Source organism: Lycium barbarum, chromosome 4 (genome assembly GCF_019175385.1).
Source record: "Lycium barbarum isolate Lr01 chromosome 4, ASM1917538v2, whole genome shotgun sequence".
Classification (NCBI taxonomy): Eukaryota; Viridiplantae; Streptophyta; class Magnoliopsida; order Solanales; family Solanaceae; genus Lycium; species Lycium barbarum.
Genome location: NC_083340.1, coordinates 103,111,201 through 103,138,199, shown reverse-complemented (window position 1 = coordinate 103,138,199; position 26,999 = coordinate 103,111,201). Strand labels below are relative to the sequence as shown.

At 43.7% G+C, this 26,999-nt stretch overlaps 1 protein-coding gene and 1 pseudogene across 1 annotated transcript; one reads left to right on the top strand and one right to left on the bottom strand.

Moving 5' to 3' along the window:
- Positions 1 to 626: 626 nt before the first annotated feature.
- On the bottom strand, positions 627 to 26,517 carry LOC132637633 (uncharacterized). The gene is made up of 2 exons (XM_060354691.1): positions 25,410 to 26,517; positions 627 to 2,011 (listed from the first exon to the last, which is right to left on the bottom strand). The coding sequence occupies exons 1-2, from the start codon at positions 26,515 to 26,517 to the stop codon at positions 627 to 629; spliced, it is 2,493 nt and encodes an 830-aa protein (XP_060210674.1).
- Positions 25,907 to 26,000, top strand: LOC132638937 (small nucleolar RNA R71; annotated as a pseudogene).
- Positions 26,518 to 26,999: the final 482 nt, after the last annotated feature.

The window sequence follows — 26,999 nt, the reverse complement described above, 5'->3', positions numbered from 1 at the left end:
TCCTCAACCATCTCTGAAAAAATAGCCATCATACACCTTTGGAAAGTCGCCGGTGCATTACACAACACAAATGGCATGCGTTTGAAAGCATATGTACCATATGGGAATGTAAACGTGGTCTTCTCCTGATCCTCCGGAGCGATAGATATCTGATTGTAGCCAGAATAGCCATCTAGAAAACAATAAAACTCTTGCCCGGCTAACCTGTCCAGCATTTGATCTATGAAGGGAATGCGATAGTGATCCTTTCTGGTTGCCTCGTTCAACTTGCGATAATCCATGCAGATTCTCCATCCAGTGATTGTTCTAGTAGGAATGAGCTCATTTTTGTCATTTGTCACAACTGTCATCCCTCCTTTCTTCGGGACGCATTGTACCGGGCTCACCCACTTGCTGTCCGAAATGGGAAAAATAATGCCTGAATCTAACCACTTGATTACCTCTTTCTTGACAACCTCCTTCATCACCGGATTCAGTCTCCGTTGATGTTGTGCGCTAGGCTTATGATCATCCTCCATGAGTATTTTGTGCATGCATAGCGCGGGGCTAATTCCCTGAATATCAGATATTTGCCACCCCAATTCCCTTTTGTGAGACTTTAATACTTCCAAACAAACACTAACCTCTTAGGTGGTCAACTCTTCTGCCAATATCACTGGCAATGTATCACCCTCGCCTAAGAATGCATATTTAAGATGGGCGGGCAAGGGCTTCAATTCCAACTTCGGAGGCTCTTCAATTGATAACTTCCGAGTTACTCCCATTGTCCTGTCTAAGTGCTCAAACTCGCCTACCCGAATATAAATACTTGCCATCTCAAGAATCTGCACCATCTCAAATGTTGCCGTGTCACCAAACATATCATCCCCCACCAAGGCTCTCTCCAGTGGATCATGAGAAGTGATGAGTGGCCTTCGCGTATCATCATTCAGAACAGTAATAGCGGACACCTCCTCATAAATTGCAGGCATTTTCAGAGCTTGGTATACATTGAAGAACTCAACTTTATCATGTACTCTCATGGTGAGCTGCCCGGCAGCTACATCAATAAGTGCTCTCCCTGTGGCCAAGAATGGACGCCCCAAAATAAATGGGACTTCCGGGTCTGGCTCGAAGTCCAAAATCACGAAGTCTGCAGGAATTATCAACCACCCAACTTGCACCAGTACAACTTCAATAATGCCTTCTGGCCTTGCTAACGATCTGTCCGCCAGCTGAAGAACTATAGTGGTTGGTCTAGGCACTCCCAAACCTAGCTTTCTGAAGATAGATGAAGGCATCAGGTTTATACTTGCACTAAGATCACATAGTTCTCGAGCAACAACCTGCATTCCAATAGAAATCTCTATCGTGAAGCTTCCGGGATCTTTCAATTTAGTGGGCAACCTGTTTTGAATCCGCGAAGTGCACTCCTCAGTGAGTGCAACGGTGGAATACTCTGCAAATCGGCTTTTGTTTGCAATAATATCTTTGATGTACTTAGCATACTTTGGAATACCCTGCAACATATCAACCAATGAGACATTCACATGTACCTGCTTAAGCAAATCAAGAAACTTCTTGTAGGTCGCCTCTTCTTTCTGCCTTGCCAGACGTTGAGGGAATGGAGGTGGTGGCTTTGCATCCATGGGTTGTTGCTGCTTTGTCACTGGTGTCTTGGCTACCCTCTCTTCTTCAATTATCACCTTGGTAATCTTCTCTTTTTCAGCTTCTACTCGACTGGTTTTCTTCGGAGCCACTTCCTCTAGTTCTCTCCCATTTCGAAGAGTCACAGCATTACAAGGCTTGGGATTCACATCCATATCACTTGGAAGTTCTCCATGTGGTCTACTATTTTGTGCACCAGCTATCTGTCCCATCTGCCTCTCTAAATTCCGCACAGCCAAATCACGATTCTGATTATCTGCTATCAACTTCTGCTGGTCTATCATCATCTCTTCCATACTGTTAGTGGGTGCTTGAGGAGCAGATGCTGGCTGGTAGTTCTGTTTCTGATTGTTACACCTCAGAACTTTGGGTTGCTAAGCGATAAAGGGACTAACGTAAATTTTCAGAGAAGTTAAAGCCAAGGGATAAAAGTCCGTTAAATGAAACTTCACCGCAGTCCTGCGAAAAGGGGGTTCAATGGTCGTCCTTTGTACCGTCGAACAAGTCGACGCCCCGTCGATGGCGCCGTAAAATTGAGCTGGAGCGAAGACCACTTGACGAACAGGTCGACGATCCGTTGATCAGTTCGACGGGCCGTCCTTCTCACCGTCAAATGAGAAGAAATGACAGATTGCTCACTGGAAATTTGACTACTCCGTCGATCTAATCGACGCTCCGTCGATCCAATCGACGCTCCGTCGATCGCACCGTACATCTCGGACAGGACTGATTTCATGAGTTAATATAAGACCCCTCCTCCATTTTATTTCATTTCATCTTCCACTCTCTTCTCTCCAAGAACTCTCTAGAACCTTCTCCACCATTCATCCACAAGAAATCAAAGGAAAACCATGGTCAACTACACCAAATCCATGAAATCAAGTTTATGAAAGTCATTAAAAGTTCATCTAAGCCAAGAAAACTCAAGAAGAGTGAGTTAGGGTTTTGGTGCAAGAAGAGAAGTTCCACTCAAAGGTTGTTCATCCATCATCTAAGGTGAGTTTTATGACCCTTTTATATGGTTAAAGTGGTTGAAATTTGAAACACTTGAATTGTGGAAAGACATAGAAATTGGGTCATGAAGGTGTGAATAGTGATTGGTGTGAATTACGAATGTTGGTATGCTGTGATTGTGAATATGTTATAAGTGACCTTTAGACCATGAAATGAGTATTATATATGAGAAAACGCGATAATGAGTTATAATCATAATTGGGGAGAAATCTAGGGGAAATGGTGAATTGTGGTAATTGAAGATAAATGATTGTTGTTGCTATATTGTGGATGTTGTTATTAACGTTGGGAGTTGATATAGAATGTGGGAAAAGTAGTATGAACAAAGGATGTGCTACCCAATTTTTCCTAGAAATAGTGAAATGTTCTTATAGTTGAGTAACTAATGTTAATGCGATTCCTCTCGAAGGTTGAAACGCGAGCATAGAAGGAGGACGATCAAGCGATAAGATAGTTAAACAACAAAGGTATGTGAGGCTAGTCCTTTCCTTCCATGGTATAAATCCTATAATATGACTTTCTTTCTTCTCCATGAATCTCTTAAGTTCCGAAAAGATACGAGCTGATATCCCTAATTAGCTACACAAGGTATTGAGTTACAGTATAGGAGTTCTAAATATTCATGATATGATGTCATTATTGCTTACACTCACCTCATATACTATTCCCTTCAAGGTGAGGCAGGATGTTAATGAGTGCTCCATAATGGAATCGGGGATCACGACCTTACGTCACCTCGACAAAGCATAGTTAACCTTGAGCCTTTATGTATGCATTATGATGAGTATATTATACTGATGATATCACACCGTGCCTACTTGGCCGGGCAGTCACTGCTAAGGCTGGCAGCTATACACTATGGCCAAATGGCATGGGCAGACACCACTAGTGGGCGGCAGGAGATGATACCCCGGACGCGGGAGGCCTGGACGCAGGTTAATGATTATCACACCGATCCAATATGGACGGGCAGCTTATATATCTACGCTTTTATGATATGAAGATGATTATGCGTAAGCCAGCATGTATCACTCCTTTTCTATGTGACAGTCAGATACAGATGTTCCTCATTGATGCTTCCATTAATTCATTGATGTGATGTTATTGCTTATGCCTCTCATACTCAGTATAATGTTCGTACTGACGTCCTTTTCCTTTGAACGTTGTGTTCACGCCCACAGGTAGACTGGGAGGTGATCCTGCTCCAGACTCGTAGGAGTTGTTAGCTGTTGAGAGCTCTCCATTTTTCCGGAGGTGCTTATGATTTTCCTTTTATGTACATGTATGTTTTGGGCACGACGGGGTCCTGTCCCGTCCATATGTCTAGGACTGTAGTAGAGGCTCGTAGATACGCAGTGTGGGTGGTATGGTCTCACGAGGTTACTACTACGTGCATGTATATGTATGTATGTATATATATATATATATATATATATATATTATTTAAATGACCAAAAGGCTTGTGCATATAAAAGTATTTATGTTTCTAAATGAAAGACGTTTTTCTCACAATCTGAGTATGATGTTGATAAGAGAGCTTTAAATGAAAGCGATAAGCAGTAGATTGAGGGGTGCTCGGTGGTTAGCCCCGGGTACCCGTCGCGGCCCCTGGGCGGGTCGTGACAAAAGTTGTATCAGAGCAGTTCAGTGCTAGGAAGTGTCTACGAGCCGTGTCTAGTAGAGTCTTGTTTATGGTGTGTTGCGTGCCACGCTAATAAACAAGAGGCTACAGGGCATTTAGGAAAAATGACCATCTTTCTCCTTATGAAATCGTGCGATAGAGCTATATATAAGAATTTATCCTCCCTAATATTGTGTTGTGATTCCAGAATGCCGCCAACGGGAAAAGCTACAGCCACCCAGAAGGGCAAGACTACGACAAACATGCGAGTAGTAAGACAGCCGCCAACGGATATAGAGGGAGGCGAATCACATAATGAGCCTTACCTAATACTTCCTCCACCCCGCCTAATGTGGAAGAACAGAGAAGAGCTCCAGCTCCAATCCCTCCACCAATTGCTTCGGGTCAACAAATGACCGAGGCCATACCTTTATTGACACAGTTGGTTCCCGCTCAGGCACAGTAGCATAATATGGGCCCAAGTGATCGATCAGCCGGTACCAGAGCCCGTGATTTTATGAGTTTAAATCCTCCGGATTTTTTCAGGTCAAAGCCGGATAAAGACCCGCAAGGTTTCATTGACGAGATGTTGAGAACGTTGAGGATTCTCCACACCTCCGAAATTGAATCCGTGGAGTTGGCATCTTATAGACTCCGGGATGTGGCAGTCTTATGGTATAATAACTGGTCTTATCAAGAGGAGAGAATGTGCCTCCTCCGGTTTGGCAAGAATTCGTCGACGCCTTCATCCGCCATTATTTGCCACCCGAGGTCCGCCGAGCTAGGGCGGATAGATTTCTAAATTTAAGGCAAGGTAGTATGAGTGCCTGGGAATATAGCATGCAGTTTAATTCTCTTGCTAGATATTCCCCGGCTATGGTGGTTGACATGGGAGATCGGGTACATAGATTTGTGAGTATCTTAGGGCCACATATATTCATGGATTGCTTGACAGCTTCGCTACAAAATGGGATGGATATTTCTCGGATACAAGCCCATGCCCAGAATTTAGAGGGGCGACAACAACCACAAAGAAGTGATCGTGATATTGATAGACGGCAATGCAAGAGGGCTAGGTCTATGGGGGCAGGCAGTGATTATAGAGGGGGACCAATGCAGACATCTTCTAGACATTCAAGCCAGTCGGTGACTAGCGCACCTCCTCGGTTTACGAGTAGGAGATTTGATCGCTCCTTTCGTTCAGGACAGGGTCAAAGTTCGAGGGCCTCAGATTCTCAATTCAGGGAAGACTATAGCCAGAGGAGACCCCCAGTACCGCGATGCAGCCAATACGGTAGACTACATTCCAGACAATGTCGCCAAGCTACGGATGCTTGTTATACTTGTGGTCAGGTAGGGCACATGATGAGAGATTGCCCGTCCGTGAGTGGCAGAGTTGGGGTTCAGCCCACAGGTTCAGTAGCTGGTTCTTCCTCAGTGCGCTCGGTAGGGTAGGCTCCTCAGGTGTCAGCAGGCCAAGGTAGAGGCAGAGGGACAGCATCTACTTCAGGTACCACTCAGCCCCGTATATATGATTTAGCCGGACGACAGGACCTTGAGTCCTCCCCCGATGTGGTTACAGGTACATTACGCATATTTTCCTATGATGTATATGCCTTGATAGATCCGGGTTCCACTTTTTCCAATATTACCCCGTATGTTGCTGGTCGCATTAGGGTGAAACCTGAGCCAATCAAACCTTTTGAGGTATCTACTCCGGTTGGTGATCCTGTGATAGCAAGACAAGTGTATAGAAATTGTGTAGTTGTGATATGTGATCGCCAAACAAAAGTTGATTTGATTGAGCTGGTGATGTGAGATTTTGATGTAATTATGGGTATGGATTGGTTGGCCTCATGCTATGCCAATGTTGATTATCGAACGAAAGTAGTTCGGTTCCAATTTCCGGGAGAACCCGTGCTGGAATGGAAGGGTAATATAGTGTCTCCAAGAGGTAGGTTTATTTCCTATCTCAAGGCTAGAAAGATGATAGCCAAAAGATACATTTATCATCTAGTCCGAGTTCATGATACCGAAGCTAAGTCGCCAACTTTCCAATCTGTCCCGGTAGTAAATGAATTTCCGGATGTGATTCTAGATGAACTTCCAGGCCTTCCTCCAGAAAGAGAAGTTGACTTCGTCATTGATGTGTTGCCGGACACCAAGCATATTTTTGTTCCTCCTTATCGCATGGCTCCGGCAGAATTGAAAGAGCTAAAGGCGCAATTAAAAGATTTGCTCGAAAAGGGGTTTATCAGACCTAGTTCGTCGCCGTGGGAGCACCAGTCTTGTTTATGAGGAAGAAGGACGGTTCCCTACGAATGTGCATCGATTATAGGCAGTTGAACAAGGTGACGATAAAGAACAAATATCCTCTCCCAAGAATTGACGATTTATTCGATTAGCTGGAGGGTGCCAAATGGTTCTCTAAAGTAGACCTGAGGTCGGGCTATCATCAAGTGAGGGTTAGAGAAGAAGATATCCCTAAGACAGCCTTCAGAACGAGATATGGCCATTATGAGTTTCGGGTGATGTCGTTTGGGTTGACTAATGCTCCGGCCGTGTTTATGAATTTGATGAATAACGTGTTCAGGCCACTCTTGGACTTATTTGTGATAGTATTCATTGATGATATTCCGGTGTATTCTCGCACAGAATCAGAACATGCCGATCATTTGCGTATCGTACCTGGAATTCTTCGAACACGAAAACTATATGCAAAATTCTCAAAGTGCGAGTTTTGGCTGAATTCCGTAACATTTCTGGGCCATGTTATTTCAAATGATAGTATTTGAGTTGACACTCAGAAAATTGAAGCGGTAAAGAATTGGCCGAGGCCTACGACGCCTACCGAGGTTCGTAGTTTTCTAGGATTGGCAGGTTATTGTAGAAGGTTCGTAGAGGGCTTCTCATCTATTTCATCCCCATTGACGAAGCTAACCCAGAAGTCAGCTAAATTTCAATGGAATGATGCTTGTGAATGCAGTTTTCAAACATTGAAGGACAGATTAACCTCAGCCCCAGTCTTAACACTTCCAAAAGGGTCCGATGGTTATGTAGTATACTGCGATGCTTCCGGTGTTGGGTTAGGATATGTGTTGATGCAGCACGGTAAAGTTATTGCTTATGCCTCAAGACAGCTGCGGAAGCATGAGAACAATTATCCAACTCATCATCTTGAATTGGCTGTAGTTATTCATGCATTGAAGATATGGAGGCATTACTTCTATGGCGTACATGTTGATATTTTTACAGATCACCAAAGTCTCCAATACATTTTCAAATAGAAGGAGTTGAACGTACGACAGTGGCGGTGGTTAGAATTGCTAAAAGATTATGATGCGAATATTTTATACCACCCTGGAAAATCAAATGTGGTGGCCGATGCACTTAGCCGCTGATCCATGGGTAGTTTATGTGAAGTCTCTCCGGAAAAGAAAGAGATAGTTCATGAGCTTTACCAGCTAGCTAATCTCGGAGTGCGGGTAATTGATACATGCAGTGCAGGGATTGGTATTAATGATCACAAAGTTTCGTCTCTGAATGCGAAAGTGAAAGAGCATCAATATGAAGATCCGCGGTTGAGCCACTACAGAGACACATTTCATGAAGAAGAGAGATCTCCATTTAAAACTTCGATGGATGAGGTCCTTAGATACCATGACAGGCTGTGTGTTTCGAATGTTGCAGAATTGCGCCGACGAATTCTGGAAGAAGCCCATTACTCTCGGTATTCTATCCACCCAGGCGCAACAAAGATGTACCACGACCTCAAATTGATATATTGGTGGGACGGCATGAAAAGAGACATAGCAGAATTTGCAGCCCAATGTCCAAATTGCCAACAAGTAAAGATCGAACACCAGAAGCCAAGAGTGCTATTGCAAGCAATGGAAATCCCTACTTGGAAGTGGGAAATTATCAATATGGATTTCATTATGGGGTTGCCCCGTTCCCGAGGCAAGTATGACTCTATATGGGTAATTGTGGACAGGTTAACAAAGGCATCTCATTTTCTTCCAGTCAGGATCACATACTCCGCGGAAGATTATGCGAGGTTGTATCTCAAGGAAATTGTGCGACTCCATGGTGTTCCATTATCCATTATTACAGATAGAGAGGCGCAGTTTACAGCCAAGTTCTGGAAATCCTTTCAAGAAGGTCTAGGTACCCAAGTGAAGCTTAGCACAGCATTTCATCCACAGACCGATGGACAAGCCATACGTACTATTCAGACCTTGGAGGATATGCTCCGAGCGTGTGTGCTGGATTTCGGTGGTAGTTGGGATGATCACCTACCCCTTATTGAGTTCGCTTATAACAATAGCTACCATTCCAGTATCCAGATGGCTCCGTATAAAGCCCTATATGTAAGAAAGTGTAGGTCCCCAATTGGGTGGTTTGAAATAGGAGAGGTACAGCTAATAGGCCCGGAATTGATTCAGCAAGCGGTAGAAAAAGTCAAGGTGATCCGGGATCGATTGTTGACAGCTCAAAGCCGCCAAAAATCTTACGCGGACAACCGCCGGCGAGACTTGGAATTTCAAGTTGAGGATTGGGTATTTCTGAAGGTGTCGCCAATGAAAGGAGTGATGAGATTTGGCAAGAAAGGGAAGTTAAGTCCTCGATACATCGGACCTTACAGAATTATCCGTAAGGTCGGCCAAGTAGCCTATGAATTGGATTTGCCTTCAGAGCTTGAATCAGTTCATCCAGTCTTTCATGTCTCAATGCTCCGCAAATGTGTTGGAGATCTCAAAAGAATTGTTCCAGTAGATGATGTATAAGTGACAGAAAAGTTGGCGTATAAAGAGGTACCCATTGCCATCTTAGATAGACAAGTACGAAGACTTCGAAACAAAGAAGTGGCTTCAGTTAAGGTCTTATGGCGGAATAACAATCAAGAAGAGATGACTTGGGAAGCAGAAGAGAAAATGAAATCCAGGTATCCATTCTTATTCCAAACCCCAAAATAGGTTCAAGATGAAACGCCGGCACTGCAAGGTATGTATGCAATAAATGAAGTGTAATAATTAGAGTATCTGAATACCCCTATTTCCATCATTACTCAGAAATTATGTCCCCCTATTTTCAGCAGCTTTCGTAAGTCTTTCTTAGAATTTTATTGTGTTGTAGCCCTGTGAGGCAGATTATTATGGGTTGTTGTGACAGGATGGTAGCGCCATATTACAGGGGACACTCTTGTGAAATTTTGTAGAATTCCCGAGTACTTAACATTCAAGGACGAATGTTCCAAAAGGGGGGAAGAATGTTACACCTCGGAACTTTGGGTTGCTAAGCGATGAAGGGACTAACGTAAATTTTTAGAGAAGTTAAAGCCAAGGGAGAAAAGTCTGTTAAATGAAACTTCACCGCATTCCTGCGAAAAGGGGGTTCGACGGTCGTCCTTTGTACCGTCGAACAAGTCGACGCCCCGTCGATGGCGCTGTAAAACGGAGCTGGAGCGATGACCACTCGACGAACAGGTCGACGCTCCGTCGATCAGTTCGATGGGCCATCCTTCTCACCGTCGGATGAGAAGAAATGACAGATTGCTCACTGGAAATTTGACGACTTCGACGCCTGGATCGACGTTCCGTCGATCACACCGTATATCTCGGACGGGACTGATTTCATGAGTTAATATAAGACCCCTCCTCCATTTTATTTCATTTCATCTTCCACTCTCTTCTCTCCAAGAACTCTCTAGAACCTTCTCCACCATTCATCCACAAGAAATCAAAGGAAAAACATGGTCAACTACACCAAATCCATGAAATCAAGTTTATGAAACCCATTAAAATTTCATCTAAGCCAAGAAAACTCAAGAAGAGTGAGTTAGGGTTTTGGTGCAAGAAGAGAATTTCCACTCAAAGGTTGTTCATCCATCATCTAAGGTGAGTTTTATGACCCTTTTATATGGTTTGAGTGATTGAAAGTTGAAACACTTGAATTGTGGAAAGACATAGAAATTGGGTCATGAAGGTGTGAATAGTGATTGGTATGAATTACGAATGTTGGTATGCTGTGATTGTGAATATGTTATAAGTGACCTTTAGACCATGAAATAAGTATTATATATGAGAAAACGCGATAATGAGTTATAATCATAATTGTGGAGAAATCTAGGGGAAATGGTGAATTGTGGTAATTGTAGATAAATGATGATTGTTGTTGCTATATTGTGGATGTTGTTATTAACGTTGGGAGTTGATATAGAATGTGGGAAAATTAGTATGAACAAAGGAAGTGCTGCCCAATGTTCCCTAGAAATAGTGAAATGTTCTAATAGCCGAGTAACTAATGTTAATGCGATTCCTCTCGAAGGTTAAAATGCGAGCATCGAAGGAGGACAATCAAGCTATAAGATAGTTAAACGAAAAAGGTATGTGAGGCTAGTCCTTTCCTTCCATGGCATGAATCCTATAATATGACTTTCTTTCTTCTCCATGAATCTCTTAAGTTCCTAAAAGATACGAGCTGATATCCCTAATTAGCTACACAAGGTAATGAGTTAAAGTATATGAGTTCTAAATATTCATGATATGATGTCATTATTGCTTACACTCACCTCATATACTATTCCCTTCAAGGTGAGGCAGGATGTTAATGAGTGCTCCATAATGGAATCGGGGATCACGACCTTAATTACGTCACCCCGACAAAGCATAGTTAACCTTGAGCCTTTATGTATGCATTATGATGAGTATATTATACTGATGATATCACACCGTGCCTACTTGGCCGGGCAGTCACCGCTAAGGCTGGTAGCTATACACCATGGCCAAATGGCATGGGCAGACACCACTAATGGGCGGCAGGAGATGATACCCCGGACGCAGGAGGCCTGGACGCAGGCTAATGATTATCACACCGATCCAATATGGACGGGCAGCTTATATATCTATGCATTTATGATATGATGATGATTATGAGTAAGAAGCATGCATCATTCCTTTTCTATGTGACAGTCAGATACAGATGTTCCTCATTGATGCTTCCCTTATTTCATTGATGTGATGTTATTGCTTATGCCTCTCATACTCAGTACAATGTTCATACTGACGTCCTTTTCCTTTGAACATTGTGTTCACGCCCACAGGTAGACAGGGAGGTGATCCTGCTCCAGACTCGTAGGAGTTGTTAGCTGTTGAGAGCTCTCCATTGTTCCGGAGGTGCTTATGGTTATACCCCGCATTTTCAGAGCATGAGCGTGACACGTGCTTCCTCAAAAAATTGACAAACATGTTGTGGCTACATAATTTAAACTCACGTTGATAGTATTATATCCCGTATTTTTGTACGTCGGATTATTCGTAAGCCGAGGTGGGGTCCACACGTCGAGTTTTTTTTAACGACTTGTGAAAAGTTATATGAATCACATATGTGAAGTTAAACACAACTCAAGAAGGACCCTTGAGCCAAATCAAAGTGGAAGCCCTCCAAACAAATAATTTTAAGTTACGTTTTTGGGTGATCTGACTTCGGGAGGCCATAACCCCAGCGGTATTTCGGAATTTGGGAAAACTCCCAGAATTAAAGTTGTAGATAATTGAATTATATTTTCAACCATAGGTAGTGGGTCCATAGGTGACGTCGGGATAATGAGATACGGATGTTTTAAGGCAGAAAGGTCAGTGGGCTAGGCCCAATCCGGGCCCAACCGCGTTAGGCCCATGACCCATGCCTATTTAAGTGACATCTCAGCCCTTTCTCCTCATTGTTCAGACCACGAACACCATAAAATTCTGGAAAGAGAGAGAGAAGAGCCTTGGAGAGAAGAAAAACCAATTTTGACCAAAATCTGAGCCCCGAATCCCGAAGCCCATGAAGAGAAAAGTGTTGTACGCTGCGTTGTCTTCAATTTGAGCTAAAACTCAACCAAGGAGAAGAGTGATAACGTGGTGGCTGCATGCTTAAGGTATGAATAAGGTTCCTTTTCATTATTAACGAGTTTATTTAGAGTTTTAACGGATTAGAACGGAGAGAATAGCCTGATAAATTCGTTTGTTGGTGCTGTGAATTATGGAACGAGATTTGAAGAAAACTTTGGATGAAAATAAATGTAGTTAACTTTTAAAATGTGGAGGATGTGGTTATTGATGTTGTTAGTGTTAATTTCAGCTTCTTTATGGAAATAAAATTATTAAATAGTTATATCACAAATTTGGTTGGTTGAGAAATTTAGAAAACAGTGCGCGGGCTGTTTTATGGCATACGTCGGTATTGGAAGTGATGTTAATACTATTGGTATTGTTGTTGATGTTTTTGGTTGTTGAATTGGAATTTCGAGCTAGGCATATAAACAGGGGAAATGTTGTCCGAATTTCGGTAGAATTTAAAAGGGTTTTGTCACGACCCAGCCCCGTGGGCCGCGACTGGCACCCTACCTGGGTACCCAGACCAAATCGCATATTCATTTCTGAATCCAAACTTATTTCAGAATTTTCAAGAAGTTATATCTAACATAATTTATATCGAAAATATGTCTTAAGCGGTCATATCAAATCAAACTCAAACAAAGCGGCGGAATAGACCTCGCCGGTCAAAATACAAATATATACAAAGGGCCATTTGGGGCCATCATAACAAACAGACCGCCTTAAGACCAGATAACGGAATCAAACAAACATACATAGGACCCTCGCCCCACATATATGACTACAGGCCTCTACGAACTCAAAACAAAGACATATGGCGAGACAGGGCCCCGCCGTACCCAAATAGTCAAATATACCAAATATATACAAAGCAAAAGAGTCTGTACCAAAAGTGGACTCCGGATCAAATAGGAGTACTCCGGAATAGCAAGAAGTGAAGCCTACTGCGGAGGATCACCGATATCTGCACCTGCGGGCATAAAACGCAGCCCCCGAAGAAAGGGGATCAGTACGAAATATGTACTGAGTATGTAAAGCACGGAGTACAGAATTATAGATCAAAACCGAAAGCAAATCAAATGTCAAAGTGGGGTACAAACTGGTATGTCAAAATCTGTATCGAAATCATATACATGTATTTTATGCAAACAAAATCATGCAAACGCTTAAGAACGTGGTCGCCACTCCGACGCTGGCACCACACACAGCATAACACCAGAAGGTTTCAAATCTCCGTACATCCCCGAACATAATCATAATCATCGGTGAGCGTATCGCATCACGAGCCATATCACAGCATAACTCCAAACGGAACCCGGCCCTATGGCGAAGCCTCGGGAACCGTAACACAGCATACGGCCGAATTGTCATAAGGCGCACGAATCAAAACCGGCCCGGGAACCGGTGAACGAAGTCATAATAAGGCACGAGCGGAGTCGTGAGCAAACAAATGCAAATCGTATTTCAAGATAGTGTTTCAAAACAAAGTAAACTCATAAATCATATCCTATTACAAAATAGTCGAATACTTAGTCGACATAAGGTTTCATTTTGCGAAACGGTTCCAAAATGGTCCGTATAGTTCAAAACCTGGATTAGTGCATCGAATAGTCCAAACATACCCCGTGGAAGGATGTTCCAAATATCAGAAGTGGTACGTTTAACTCTATTCTCAAAGATGGCCCGAAGGGCAAATCGGGCATTTTGGGGTAGCGGACCCACCTCGAGTCGAAGTGAGGTGGCGAACATATTTTTATGAGCAGTAATATGCCAAGGGTCATACATAATCATTTCTAGGTTACCCGACCACATTTCGATAGGTTCCGGACGAATAATGGCATTCTAGCCAAAAAGGGAGCCTTTAGGCTTCAATCGAATTGAATGAATAGTAACTTTCCTGTGGATCGGGTTTCGAGGAGCAGAAATGCTCCGGAAGGTCTCATGTTCAACTAACACACTAAGATATGCCAAATAAAGAATTGGGAAGCTTTACATACCTCACAGACGTCGTAAGCCCTTCCAAAAGTCCAGTCCCGTTTCGTCAAAAATCTGCAAATGGTCAAATTTACCAATTGAGATTCTTAGGCTTAAAAAAATGCCTTTAACTCCAATTTTTGCCTACCGAAATTTCGGCAGCACTTCCCCTATAAATCTAACATCCCCGAGACTTAGCTCGGCTCAAAATACAACAACAACAACAGCCCACACATCAACAAACAACACAAACAACAATCAAGCCATTCTAGCTTCAAAATTCCACTTTGTTATCTAAGTTGGCAACTTCCATTCAAACTTTCAAAACTCCAATTCTACATCTACATAATTGTATTCATTTCCACATTCAAACTTATACAATCACAACCTAACTACAATTCAAGCCATACCCGAAATTACACCAAAATCCATTATGTTCCATAATTCTTCAAAACAATCAAAAGTTCACGACGAACATTCTAACTCACGTCGTTTCATCCCGAATTCATTAACATCATTATAAGTTCATATCTAAAGTATCTAGCACCCTAAATATACAATGATATACATAATGATACCAAGGGTATACGCTTTCCGATAATATCCAAAATCATTTTTCAACGCCAATTTCATTCACCAATTAATCATTTACGACATAAGGGTCACAACAACATATTATACCAACTTAAACAAAATCAATTCAAACCATTTCTTTCCTTCCATAACTCACGGCCAAACACACTACACACACACACCCACGACTTTCTACTTACGTTAAAATTACGGGATCTCCATCTACTTCCAATGCTTAACACATTCACATCAATTCTATAACATAAAAGGGGCAAAATTCTTACCTTTTCTTGAAAACCCGACTTGTCGAAAACGTCGTCCTCGTGCCAAACTATTTATACCACGTTGGAAAGCGTCTTGAGTACTTCACAAATATGTAGAAACCAAGATTTTTGAATCACTACACAAGCTTGGAATTTTTCTCTTCTTTTCCTTTTTCATTTCGGCCGAACCCCCTTTTTTTGGTGAGTTCTTGATTTTTTTTTTCTAATTTTGTGATAAGTCAAGAGTAATCCATGTATATCTACTTTAGGGGTCATGTGCATAGCACATGCCCCTTTAAAAATGGGCTTGGGCCACTACTATGGCCGGCCCCCCCTTCATTTGTTTGGGCTTCATTTGCATTGTAATTTCTTGGGCCCAATTCTTAAAATGCCCAGTTTTGAAATTCCCGAAACTAATTTACGAAGTTCCAAGTTTACCCTTGGCCTTTCCCGAGGTCTTAGCATTTAAAGATTTCACAACCAACATAGTCATATTCACAAAAATTAAATCATTTCCTTTTTAACACACAAATCGTAATTATTTCTCGATTTCCAATTATACGAAAACACGGGACATAACATTCTCCCCCCCTTAAGAACATTCGTCCCCGAATGTTAGATTAATCTTATAAGGTCTTATGATCAAGGCAGGAGTGTCCCTTCTTAATAATGACATACATAATTTATTTTGTCAATCAACACAACAAACTGAAAAAAAGGAATTAGATTACCTGTGGATGTCGGGAACAAGTGGGGATATTTCTTCTTCATCTCGTCCTCCGCCTCCCAAGTCATCTCCTCCCGATTATTGTTGCGCCACAGGACTTTGACGGATGGCACTTCTTTAGTGCGCAATCTCCTCACCTGACGATCCAGAATAGATATTGGCTGCTCGTCATAAGATAGCTGCTCCGTCACCTGGATGTCGTCAACTGGGAATATCCTGGCAGGATCACCAATGCATTTCCGCAACATAGACACATGAAACACCGGGTGTACGGCCTCCAAGTCGGATGGTAAGTCTAGCTCATAGGCGACCTCGCCTACCTTTCGCACGATCTGATACGGCCCAATGTACCGGGGGCTCAACTTACCCTTTCTACCGAATCTCATGACACCCTTCATGGGCGACACCTTCAGGAATACCCAGTCGCCAATCCGGAACTCTAACGGTCGACGTCTTCTATCTGCATAAGCTTTCTGTCGACTCTGAGCAGCCAATAATCGTTCTCGAATAAGCTTTACCTTATCTACAGCTTCCTGGATCACATCTGGCCCAATCAACTTAGTCTCGCCCATGTCAAACCAGCCAATAGGAGACCTGCATCTCCTGCCATAAAGGGCCTCGTACGGAGCCATCTGAATGCTGGAGTGATAACTGTTATTATAGGCAAACTCAATAAGCGGCAAATGATCGTCCCAGCTGCCCCTGAAATCAATAACGCAGGCCCGCAACATATCTTCGAGCGTCTGAATAGTGCGCTCGGCCTGCCCGTCGGACTGAGGGTGAAAAGCTGTACTGAGACTCACCTGAGTCCCTAATCCCTCCTGAAATGACCTCCAGAAATTTGCTGTAAACTGGGTACCTCGGTCAGTAATAATAGATATCGGGACTCCGTGAAGTCTGACTATCTCTCTGATATACAATCTGGCATAGTCCTCAGCCGAATAAGTAGTCCGAACCGGAAGGAAATGGGCTGATTTCGTCAGCCTGTCAACAACAACCCACATAGAGTCGTACCTGCGTGGAGTGCGCGGTAATCCAACAACAAAATCCATATTAATCATCTCCCATTTCCAGGCTGGAATTTCCATCTCCTGTAATAATCCACCGGGCTTCTGATGCTCGATCTTAACTTGCTGGCAGTTCGGGCACTGACTAACAAACTCAGCAATATCTTTCTTCATGTCGTCCCACCAATACAAACACCTGAGGTCCCGATACATTTTAGTGGAACCAGGATGAACAGAATACCGTGCATTATGGGCCTCGCCCATAATCTGCCGCCGTAAGCCCGCAACGTCCGGTACACAGAATCTGCCGTCATATAATAATACTCCGTCAGGCGCGATCTCAAACTGAGTCTTTGATTTACTAAGGGCCACATCTCTGTACTGAATCAAAAGAGGATCCTCAAACTGGCGCTGCTTTACCTCCTGAATAATAGATGACTCAGGAACTGGACGGACAAAAATCCCAGAATCTCCAGAATCCACCAAACGAACTCCGAGGCTGGCCAGCTGATGAATATCACGAACCAAATCTCTCTTATCAGATGGAACATCAGCCAGACTGCCCACGGACTTGCGGCTAAGCACGTCAGCTACCACATTGGCTTTCCCCGGATGGTACAGAATATCAACGTCGTAGTCCTTTAGTAACTCAAGCCATCTCCGCTGCCGCAAATTTAGTTCCTTCTGTCTGAAAATATACTGGAGACTCTTATGGTCCGTATAGATATGAACATGGACCCCATATAAATAATGCCGCCAAATCTTCAAAGCATGAATCACCGCGGCCAACTCAAGATCATGAGTGGGATAGTTCTTCTCGTGCGGTCTAAGCTGCCGGGAAGCATAGGCTATGACTCGACCGTGCTGCATCAATACACATCCTATCCCAATACCAGAGGCGTCACAATAGACAACATACCCGTCAGATCCCTCTGGAAGAGCCAAAACTGGTGCTGTAATCAATCTCTCTTTCAGCATCTGAAAGCTGCGCTCGCAAGCATCTGTCCACTGGAATTTTGCTGCTTTCTGGGTAAGCCTCGTCAGTGGTGCTGAAATAGCAGAGAAATCCTCCACGAACCTGCGGTAATACCCAGCCAATCCAAGAAAACTACGCACCTCTGTCGGTGTAGTAGGCCTGGGCCAATTCTGCACAGCCTCAATCTTCTGCGTGTCAACCCGAATACCATCTGCACCGATAATATGGCCCAAGAATGCCACAGAAGTCAACCAGAACTCACACTTAGAGAATTTAGCATATAACTTCTGCTGACGGAGGATGCCAAGTACCGTCCTCAGATGATCTGAATGCTCCTCGACTGATCGCGAGTAAATCAGGATATCATCAATAAACACAATAACAAACATATCCAGGAAAGGCCGAAATACCCGGTTCATCAGATCCATAAATACTGCTGGAGCATTAGTCAGCCCGAAAGACATAACTCTGAACTCATAATGCCCGTACCGAGTCCTGAAAGCAGTCTTCGGGATATCTGACTCCCGTACTCGCACCTGATGATAACCAGAACGCAGATCTATCTTTGAAAAGTGTCTAGCACCCTGCAGCTGGTCAAACAAGTCATCAATCCGGGGGAGGGGATATTTATTCTTAACAGTCACCTTATTCAGCTGCCGGTAGTCGATACACATCCGCAATGACCCGTCTTTCTTTCTGACAAACAGCACCGGCGCTCCCCAGGGTGATGTGCTGGGTCTAATAAAGCCCTTATCCAGCAAATCTTTCAGCTGCTCCTTCAACTCCTTCAACTCGGCTGGTGCCATCCTGTACGGAGGAATAGATATAGGCTGCGTATCTGGCATCAACTCAATAGAAAAATCAATCTCCCGCTCAGGCGGAAGGCCAGGAAGCTCGTCAGGAAAAACATCTGGAAACTCGCTGACGACCGGAACAGACTGAAGGGTAGGTACCTCCGCGGCAGTATCGTGCACACGAACCAAATGATAGATATAACCCTTCTGGATCATCTTCTTAGCCTTGAGGTATGAAATAAACTTACCCCTCGGCGATGCTGTAGATCCGAACCACTCTATGACTGGTTCTCCTGGAAACTGAAAACGGACTACCTTTTTCTGGCAGTCGACATTAGCATAACAGGAAGACAACCAGTCCATGCCCATAATGACGTCAAACTCCAGCATGTCTAACTCTATCAAGTCAGCCTTAGTGCTACGATCATAAATGGTCACAGAACAATCCTTATAAATCTGTCTCGCTACAATAAAATCCCCAACTGGCGTAGCTACCTCAAACGGTTCTATAGGCTCAGACACTATCCCAATCTTACTAGCAACGAGCGGGGAAATATACGATAAAGTAGAACCAGGGTCAATCAATGCATATACAGATCTGGAGAAAACCAGCAATGTACCTGTGACGACGTTTGGCGAAGCCTCCTGATCCTGGCGGCTGGCCAAAGCATATATGCGGTTCGAGGGACCGCTAGAACCTGAAGTGCCACCGCGGCCTCGACCGCGTCCTGCCGGTGCTGAAATACCTCGCCCTCCAGGGCGTGCAACTGATGGAGCAGAAGAAGAACCGGCGGCTGACCCTGTCTGCTGAGCAGCACTACCAGAACCGCTAGCCAATGGACAATCTCTCATAAAGTGGCCCTGACCGCCACAAGAAAAACACGCTCCCGTCGCTCGGTAACACTCCCCGGGATGTGACTTCCCGCAATGAGGACAACGGGGCCTGGGTGGTCTGGCCTGGCTGGGACCCCTGGGTACCTGTGAACCTGCCACTCTGGAGCTCTGACCGGCCCCAGACGGTCCTGTACTATCGAATCTCCGGCTACCTGACTGAGTGCCCCTGCCGGAAGGAGGAAAATATCTGTCAGACTGCTGCTGCTGCTGAGGCTGTCCGCCTCGAGAATCCCCTGAATAACCCACGGATCTAGCCCTCTTGGGCGGCCTCCTGTCTCGATCTCTGCCAGCAGGATCAGATCTGCGACGGTCCTCCATACCCATCGCATAGGCCTGAAGCCGGGAAATGTCCATGTCTGCCTGCAATGACACTGCCATACAACTATCAACCAGATACCGGTCCAATCCCATAACATATCTGTGCATCCGATCGGACATATCTGCTACCACGGCCGGTGCATATCGGGCCAGAGAATCAAACTCAAGGTTATACTCGCGAACACTCCGACCCCTCTGCTGCAGACGTAAGAATCGATCAGCCCGTGCCCGCCGTAACTCTGGGGGCAAAATGTGGCGGGTGAATGCTGTCACAAACTGATCCCAAGTGGCTAGAGGGGCACCCTCTCCTCTAGACAGCTCCCAAGTCTCGTACCAGTGGGTAGCCACATCTCGAAGCCGGTACGAAGCCAGCTCAACTGACTCAGTCTCTAAAGCCCTGACCAAGTCCAGTGAGCGTCGCATCCCCCGAATAAAGTCGTGGGGGTCCTCGTCGGGCTTAGACCCGAAGAACTCTGGAGGGCCACATAGCAAAAACTCCCGAACTCTCAGGCTGTCCCGCCTGTCATCATCATCGTCGTCCCTCCGCCCGCGCCTGCGAGCCTGTCCTGCTACCAGTGTAGTCAACAGCTGTACAGCCTCCCTCAGGGTCCTATCCTCCGCCCCTGGCTGAGGAGCTGGAGTCTCAGGTGCGGGTACACGGACCTCTGGAGCTGCTGAAGGTCCTGCTCCAGGCTGTACTAGTGGGGGTGTAGCAGACCCCTCCGAATGAGGCACATCCTCAGGCAAATCATAGACACGAGCCCGGGTAGCTCGCTGTGCCTGGCTAGTCTCTCCAATCCTCGCCTTGCCCTTCTGGGCCGCCGTTGCCCTCTTCGGAGGCATCACTGCAAACACGAAGGCGAGTCAGATCAAAATCATCCTAATAGCACAGCTCTATCGCACGATCTAAGATTACAAAGAAAGTAACATCCTAAATGCCCTGTAGCTTCCCGTTTATAGATGTGGTGCACAACACATCGATAAACAAGACTCTACGAGACACGGCCTGTAGACATTCCGAGGACAAACCGCTCTGATACCACTTTTGTCACGACCCAGCCCCGTGGGCCGCGACTGGCACCCTACCTGGGTACCCAGACCAAACCGCATATTCATTTCCGAATCCAAACTTATTTCAGAATTTTCAAGAAGTTATATCTAACATAATTTATATCGAAAATATGTCTTAAGCGGTCATATCAAATCAAACTCAAACAAAGCGGCGGAATAGACCTCGCCGGTCAAAATACAAATATATACAAAGGGCCATTTGGGGCCATCATAACAAACAGACCGCCTTAAGACCAGATAACGGAATCAAACAAACATACATAGGACCCTCGCCCCACATATATGACTACAGGCCTCTACGAACTCAAAACAAAGACATATGGCGAGACAGGGCCCCGCCGTACCCAAATAGTCAAATATACCAAATATATACAAAGCAAAAGAGTCTGTACCAAAAGTGGACTCCGGATCAAATAGGAGTACTCCGGAATAGCAAGAAGTGAAGCCTACTGCGGAGGATCACCGATATCTGCACCTGCGGGCATAAAACGCAGCCCCCGAAGAAAGGGGGTCAGTACGAAATATGTACTGAGTATGTAAAGCACGGAGTACAGAATTATAGATCAAAACCGAAAGCAAATCAAATGTCAAAGTGGGGTACAAACTGGTATGTCAAAATCTGTATCGAAATCATATACATGTATTTTATGCAAACAAAATCATGCAAACGCTTAAGAACGTGGTCGCCACTCCGACGCTGGCACCACACACAGCATAACACCAGAAGGTTTCAAATCTCCGTACATCCCCGAACATAATCATAATCATCGGTGAGCGTATCGCATCACGAGCCATATCACAGCATAACTCCAAACGGAACCCGGCCCTATGGCGAAGCCTCGGGAACCGTAACACAGCATACGGCCGAATTGTCATAAGGCGCACGAATCAAAACCGGCCCGGGAACCGGTGAACGAAGTCATAATAAGGCACGAGCGGAGTCGTGAGCAAACAAATGCAAATCGTATTTCAAGATAGTGTTTCAAAACAAAGTAAACTCATAAATCATATCCTATTACAAAATAGTCGAATACTTAGTCGACATAAGGTTTCATTTTGCGAAACGGTTCCAAAATGGTCCGTATAGTTCAAAACCTGGATTAGTGCATCGAATAGTCCAAACATACCCCGTGGAAGGATGTTCCAAAGATCAGAAGTGGTACGTTTAACTCTATTCTCAAAGATGGCCCGAAGGGCAAATCGGGCATTTTGGGGTAGCGGACCCACCTCGAGTCGAAGTGAGGTGGCGAACATATTTTTATGAGCAGTAATATGCCAAGGGTCATACATAATCATTTCTAGGTTACCCGACCACATTTCGATAGGTTCCGGACGAATAATGGCATTCTAGCCAAAAAGGGAGCCTTTAGGCTTCAATCGAATTGAATGAATAGTAACTTTCCTGTGGATCGGGTTTCGAGGAGCAGAAATGCTCCGGAAGGTCTCATGTTCAACTAACACACTAAGATATGCCAAATAAAGAATTGGGAAGCTTTACATACCTCACAGACGTCGTAAGCCCTTCCAAAAGTCCAGTCCCGTTTCGTCAAAAATCTGCAAATGGTCAAAGTTACCAATTGAGATTCTTAGGCTTAAAAAAATGCCTTTAACTCCAATTTTTGCCTACCGAAATTTCGGCAGCACTTCCCCTATAAATCTAACATCCCCGAGACTTAGCTCGGCTCAAAATACAACAACAACAACAGCCCACACATTAACAAACAACACAAACAACAATCAAGCCATTCTAGCTTCAAAATTCCACTTTGTTATCTAAGTTGGCAACTTCCATTCAAACTTTCAAAACTCCAATTCTACATCTACATAATTGTATTCATTTCCACATTCAAACTTATACAATCACAACCTAACTACAATTCAAGCCATACCCGAAATTACACCAAAATCCATTATGTTCCATAATTCTTCAAAACAATCAAAAGTTCACGACGAACATTCTAACTCACGTCGTTTCATCCCGAATTCATTAACATCATTATAAGTTCATATCTAAAGTATCTAGCACCCTAAATATACAATGATATACATAATGATACCAAGGGTATACGCTTTCCGATAATATCCAAAATCATTTTTCAACGCCAATTTCATTCACCAATTAATCATTTACGACATAAGGGTCACAACAACATATTATACCAACTTAAACAAAATCAATTCAAACCATTTCTTTCCTTCCATAACTCACGGCCAAACACACTACACACACACACCCACGACTTTCTACTTACGTTAAAATTACGGGATCTCCATCTACTTCCAATGCTTAACACATTCACATCAATTCTATAACATAAAAGGGGCAAAATTCTTACCTTTTCTTGAAAACCCGACTTGTCGAAAACGTCGTCCTCGTGCCAAACTATTTATACCATGTTGGAGAGCGTCTTGAGTACTTCACAAATATGTAGAAACCAAGATTTTTGAATCACTACACAAGCTTGGAATTTTTCTCTTCTTTTCCTTTTTCACTTCGGCCGAACCCCCTTTTTTTGGTGAGTTCTTGATTTTTTTTTCTAATTTTGTGATAAGTCAAGAGTAATCCATGTATATCTACTTTAGGGGTCATGTGCATAGCACATGCCCCTTTAAAAATGGGCTTGGGCCACTACTATGGCCGGCCCCCCCTTCATTTGTTTGGGCTTCATTTGCATTGTAATTTCTTGGGCCCAATTCTTAAAATGCCCCGTTTTGAAATTCTCGAAACTAATTTACGAAGTTCCAAGTTTACCCTTGGCCTTTCCCGAGGTCTTAGCATTTAAAGATTTCACAACCAACATAGTCATATTCACAAAAATTAAATAATTTCCTTTTTAACACACAAATCCTAATTATTTCTCGATTTCCAATTATACGAAAACACAGGACATAACAGGTTTTAATTAAAGTTTCGAGACGAACGTACGACGATGATCCTGATGATATTATGAATGATTCCATATGTAGAGTACGAGGCTACGAATAATTCTTACACGAGTTGCAAGACGGGAAGTAAGTTGAAAGTCGAGAATCATCTTCCAGGTATGTAAGGTTTACCCTTTCTTTCTTTTGGCATGTCCTAGAGCTAAGTAAGGTATGATACGTATCTTGGGGTAACTCTATTCTTTAATTCCGAGCTTGTTTACGATTCTTATTCACTTCTTAATATGAGTATACTTAGTATAGTCGAGCTTATTGTTTGATTGCATAACAAGCAAAGTATAAAGAGTTCTTGTTTTTAAAAGAGTTCTACAAGTATTAATGTCCCTAAATTTCGTAGACGGTCTCGGATTGCTTTAAAACGTTCGTAAAGGGTTCTGTAGTAAATGATGGTCATAACTTTCTTATGCAAACTCGGATTGACCCGAAACGTGTTTACGATCCTTCAAGTGTCGTTTTGTGTACTTATCTATCAAGTCTTGAAAGTTGATTTGTGTGCATATAGTTTCTCACTACTCTGCTCGTGGATGCCTCAATATGTCCTTCACTGAGCCCGAGCCAGGATATGTTATCGTGCTCACTCCTCTGCATTGTTCACCGAGTCCCTCAATAGAGGGCCGGGATACGTTATATGTATATACATTCTGGAGTATGATGTGGTATATACATTCTGGAGTATGATGTGGTATATACATTCTGGAGTATGATGTGTTTTGGAGTATGATGTGTTCTGGAGTTATTCCCTATTCTGGAGTATGATGTGTTATGGCGCCAATGACGGGGTGGCGACCATGTTTTGTCCACCGTGTCCCATAATGGGCCGAACAGGACATATCCCATTGACATGCATGATTTGTGTTTTAAAAGTAAGCGTTTTGGTATTCTGAATAGTGTATTTACTTTCTGTACTTTTTATTCCGTTTGTGGTTCTGTTTGCTGTATTTCATGCTTTACATACTCAGTACATATTCCGTACTGACCCCCTTTCTTCGGGGGGCTGCGTTTCATGCCACGCAGGTATACACTGATGAGTAGAAGACATTGCTAGAAGATGTTCCAGCGGGATTGGCGAGCTCTATTTCCTTCCGGAGTGTTGCCGAGTCAGAGTATATATGTTATGATTCCTGATTGATGTTAGAGACTTTGCAGACAGAGTCACGTATGTGGGTCGTCAGTCTTGTAAGCGGCTCTGCAAGCCGATATACCATTTTGCGTTATGTTATAAATTCCATATGATTACAGATTTTACTTGACTGGAGAACGACGAAAAGAATGTTTCTGAAAGCCTTTACTACGTATTTCATTTTTATTTGATTTAAGAGTCCAAAGAGATTATGTGTGTAGTAAGAGTCAGCGGGTTCGCTCGGCCCTAAATAAGGGTTGGGTGCCCATCACGCCCTGCCAAGGGTAGGGTGTGACAATGATTTTCCTTTTATGAACATTTATGTTTTGGGCACGACGGGGTCCTGTCCCGTCCATATGTCTAGGACTCTAGTAGAGGCTCGTATATACGCAGTGTGGGAGGCATGGTCTCACGAGGTTGCTACCACGTGCATGTATATATATATATATATATATATATATATATATATATATATATATATAATTTCAATGACCAGAAGGCTTGTGATAAGCAGTAGATTGAGGGGTGCTCGGTGGTTAGCCCCGGGTACCCGTCGCGGCCCCTGGTCGGGTCGAGACACTGATTACCTGGGTTGTCACTCCACCTGAAATTCGTGTGATTCCTCCAATTTGGGTTGTAGGAATTCCCGTATTGATTGTTGTTTCCTTGCCCCTTGCTTTCATTACCCACAAAGTATATGGATGCAGGATTTGCAGGGCATTCATCACTGTTGTGCCCTTCTCCACAGACTTCACAAAACAAAATGACTTGTTGCACTACATGCACTTGTGGTAGAGCTTGCGCAGCAGTTAACTTCTTGATTTCATTGCGCATAGCATCAATCTGTGCTGATAGTGATGTAAAATTATCCACTTCAAAGACACCCGGTGCCTTCCTAACTGAACTGCTAGCTGCATCATCCTGCCAGTCTGGAGTGCTCTGAGTAAACCTGTTCAACAGTGTGAATAGTTCTTCATAGCTTAGATCAAGAGCCTGCCCTCCTGTCGCAGTGTCTAGTGATGACTTATGTTGGGCATCCAGACTCTCAATAAATGTGTGTGCCAGAACTTCATTCGTCTGATGGTGGTGAGGACAATCTCTGAGAAGACCCTTAAACCTCTCCCATGCTTGATACAATTTTTCTCCATTTTTCTGCCTGAATGACATGATCTCCCTTCGGAGGCGAGCTGTCTTTGCTGGTGGAAAGAACCTTGTCAAGAATTTCATCGCCAAATCATCCCATGTAGTGATAGAATTAGCGGGCTCGGCTAACAACCAGTTATTGGCATTCCCCAATAGAGAGAAGGGGAACAGTGTCACCCACACATATTCTTTAGTGACCCTTCCAGTAGCAAAAGTATCCACAATCTGCAGAAAAGTATGGATGTGACGCTGAGGATCCTCGTGCGACATTCCCATGAATTTCCCACTAGAGTGAAGTAATTGAATCATAGGATGCTTCAGCTCAAAGTGCCCTTCGATGGTGGGCTTGACAATGCTTGAGGTGACATCCGCCACACGAGGCACTGCAACCTCTCTCACTTTCGCTGGTTGATTATTAGCCATGACCACAGGTAACACTGCTACAGCCTGCAGGTTCTGCAATAAATTCAAATCTATCCTGCGCCGATTGCAAGTACGTTTAGGCTCATGATCGAATTCCTCTAGATTGTTTGGACTCGCAGTCCTTCGCATTCGAGTAAAGTACCTGCAATCAAGTAGCAGCTAAGATCAAGACGTTAATACCTAGATAAGTATAGCAATACAGTTTATTATGGCAAAAAAAAATAATTGACTTCTAAGTCCCCGGCAACGGCGCCAAAAACTTGTTGCGTCCAAGTGCACACGCAAGTGTACGTGGTCGTACAAGTAATATAGTGATTATACAAAATCGGATGTCGAACCCACAGAGACTTATAACCAATACTTTCACGAAAATAAACTATTGCTACTACCTATACAAGTAAAGAATAAAAGCTTTGGTTGTTTTGTAAACTAATGCTGTAATAAAAATAACTAACAATGTAACTAGAATTTATGCTAAGAACGTATTTGAATACTGCTTTTATCAAGATTTTAGAAGTATTCCAGGGTCGTGGTCTGTTCACCAATCCTATTGAGTCGTTCAAGTATCCCACCTTAGCAACTTTGTTCACAATTGTCAATTAACCGGATTA

Coding starts and splice junctions, on each gene's coding strand:
- LOC132637633 (XM_060354691.1), bottom strand. CDS start 26,517: ATGCGAAGGACTGCGAGTCCAAACAATCTAGAGGAATTCGATCATGAG. Junction 2,012..25,409: donor CAGGTGGAGTGACAACCCAG/GTAATCAGTGTC, acceptor AGCAACCCAAAG/TTCTGAGGTGTAACAATCAG.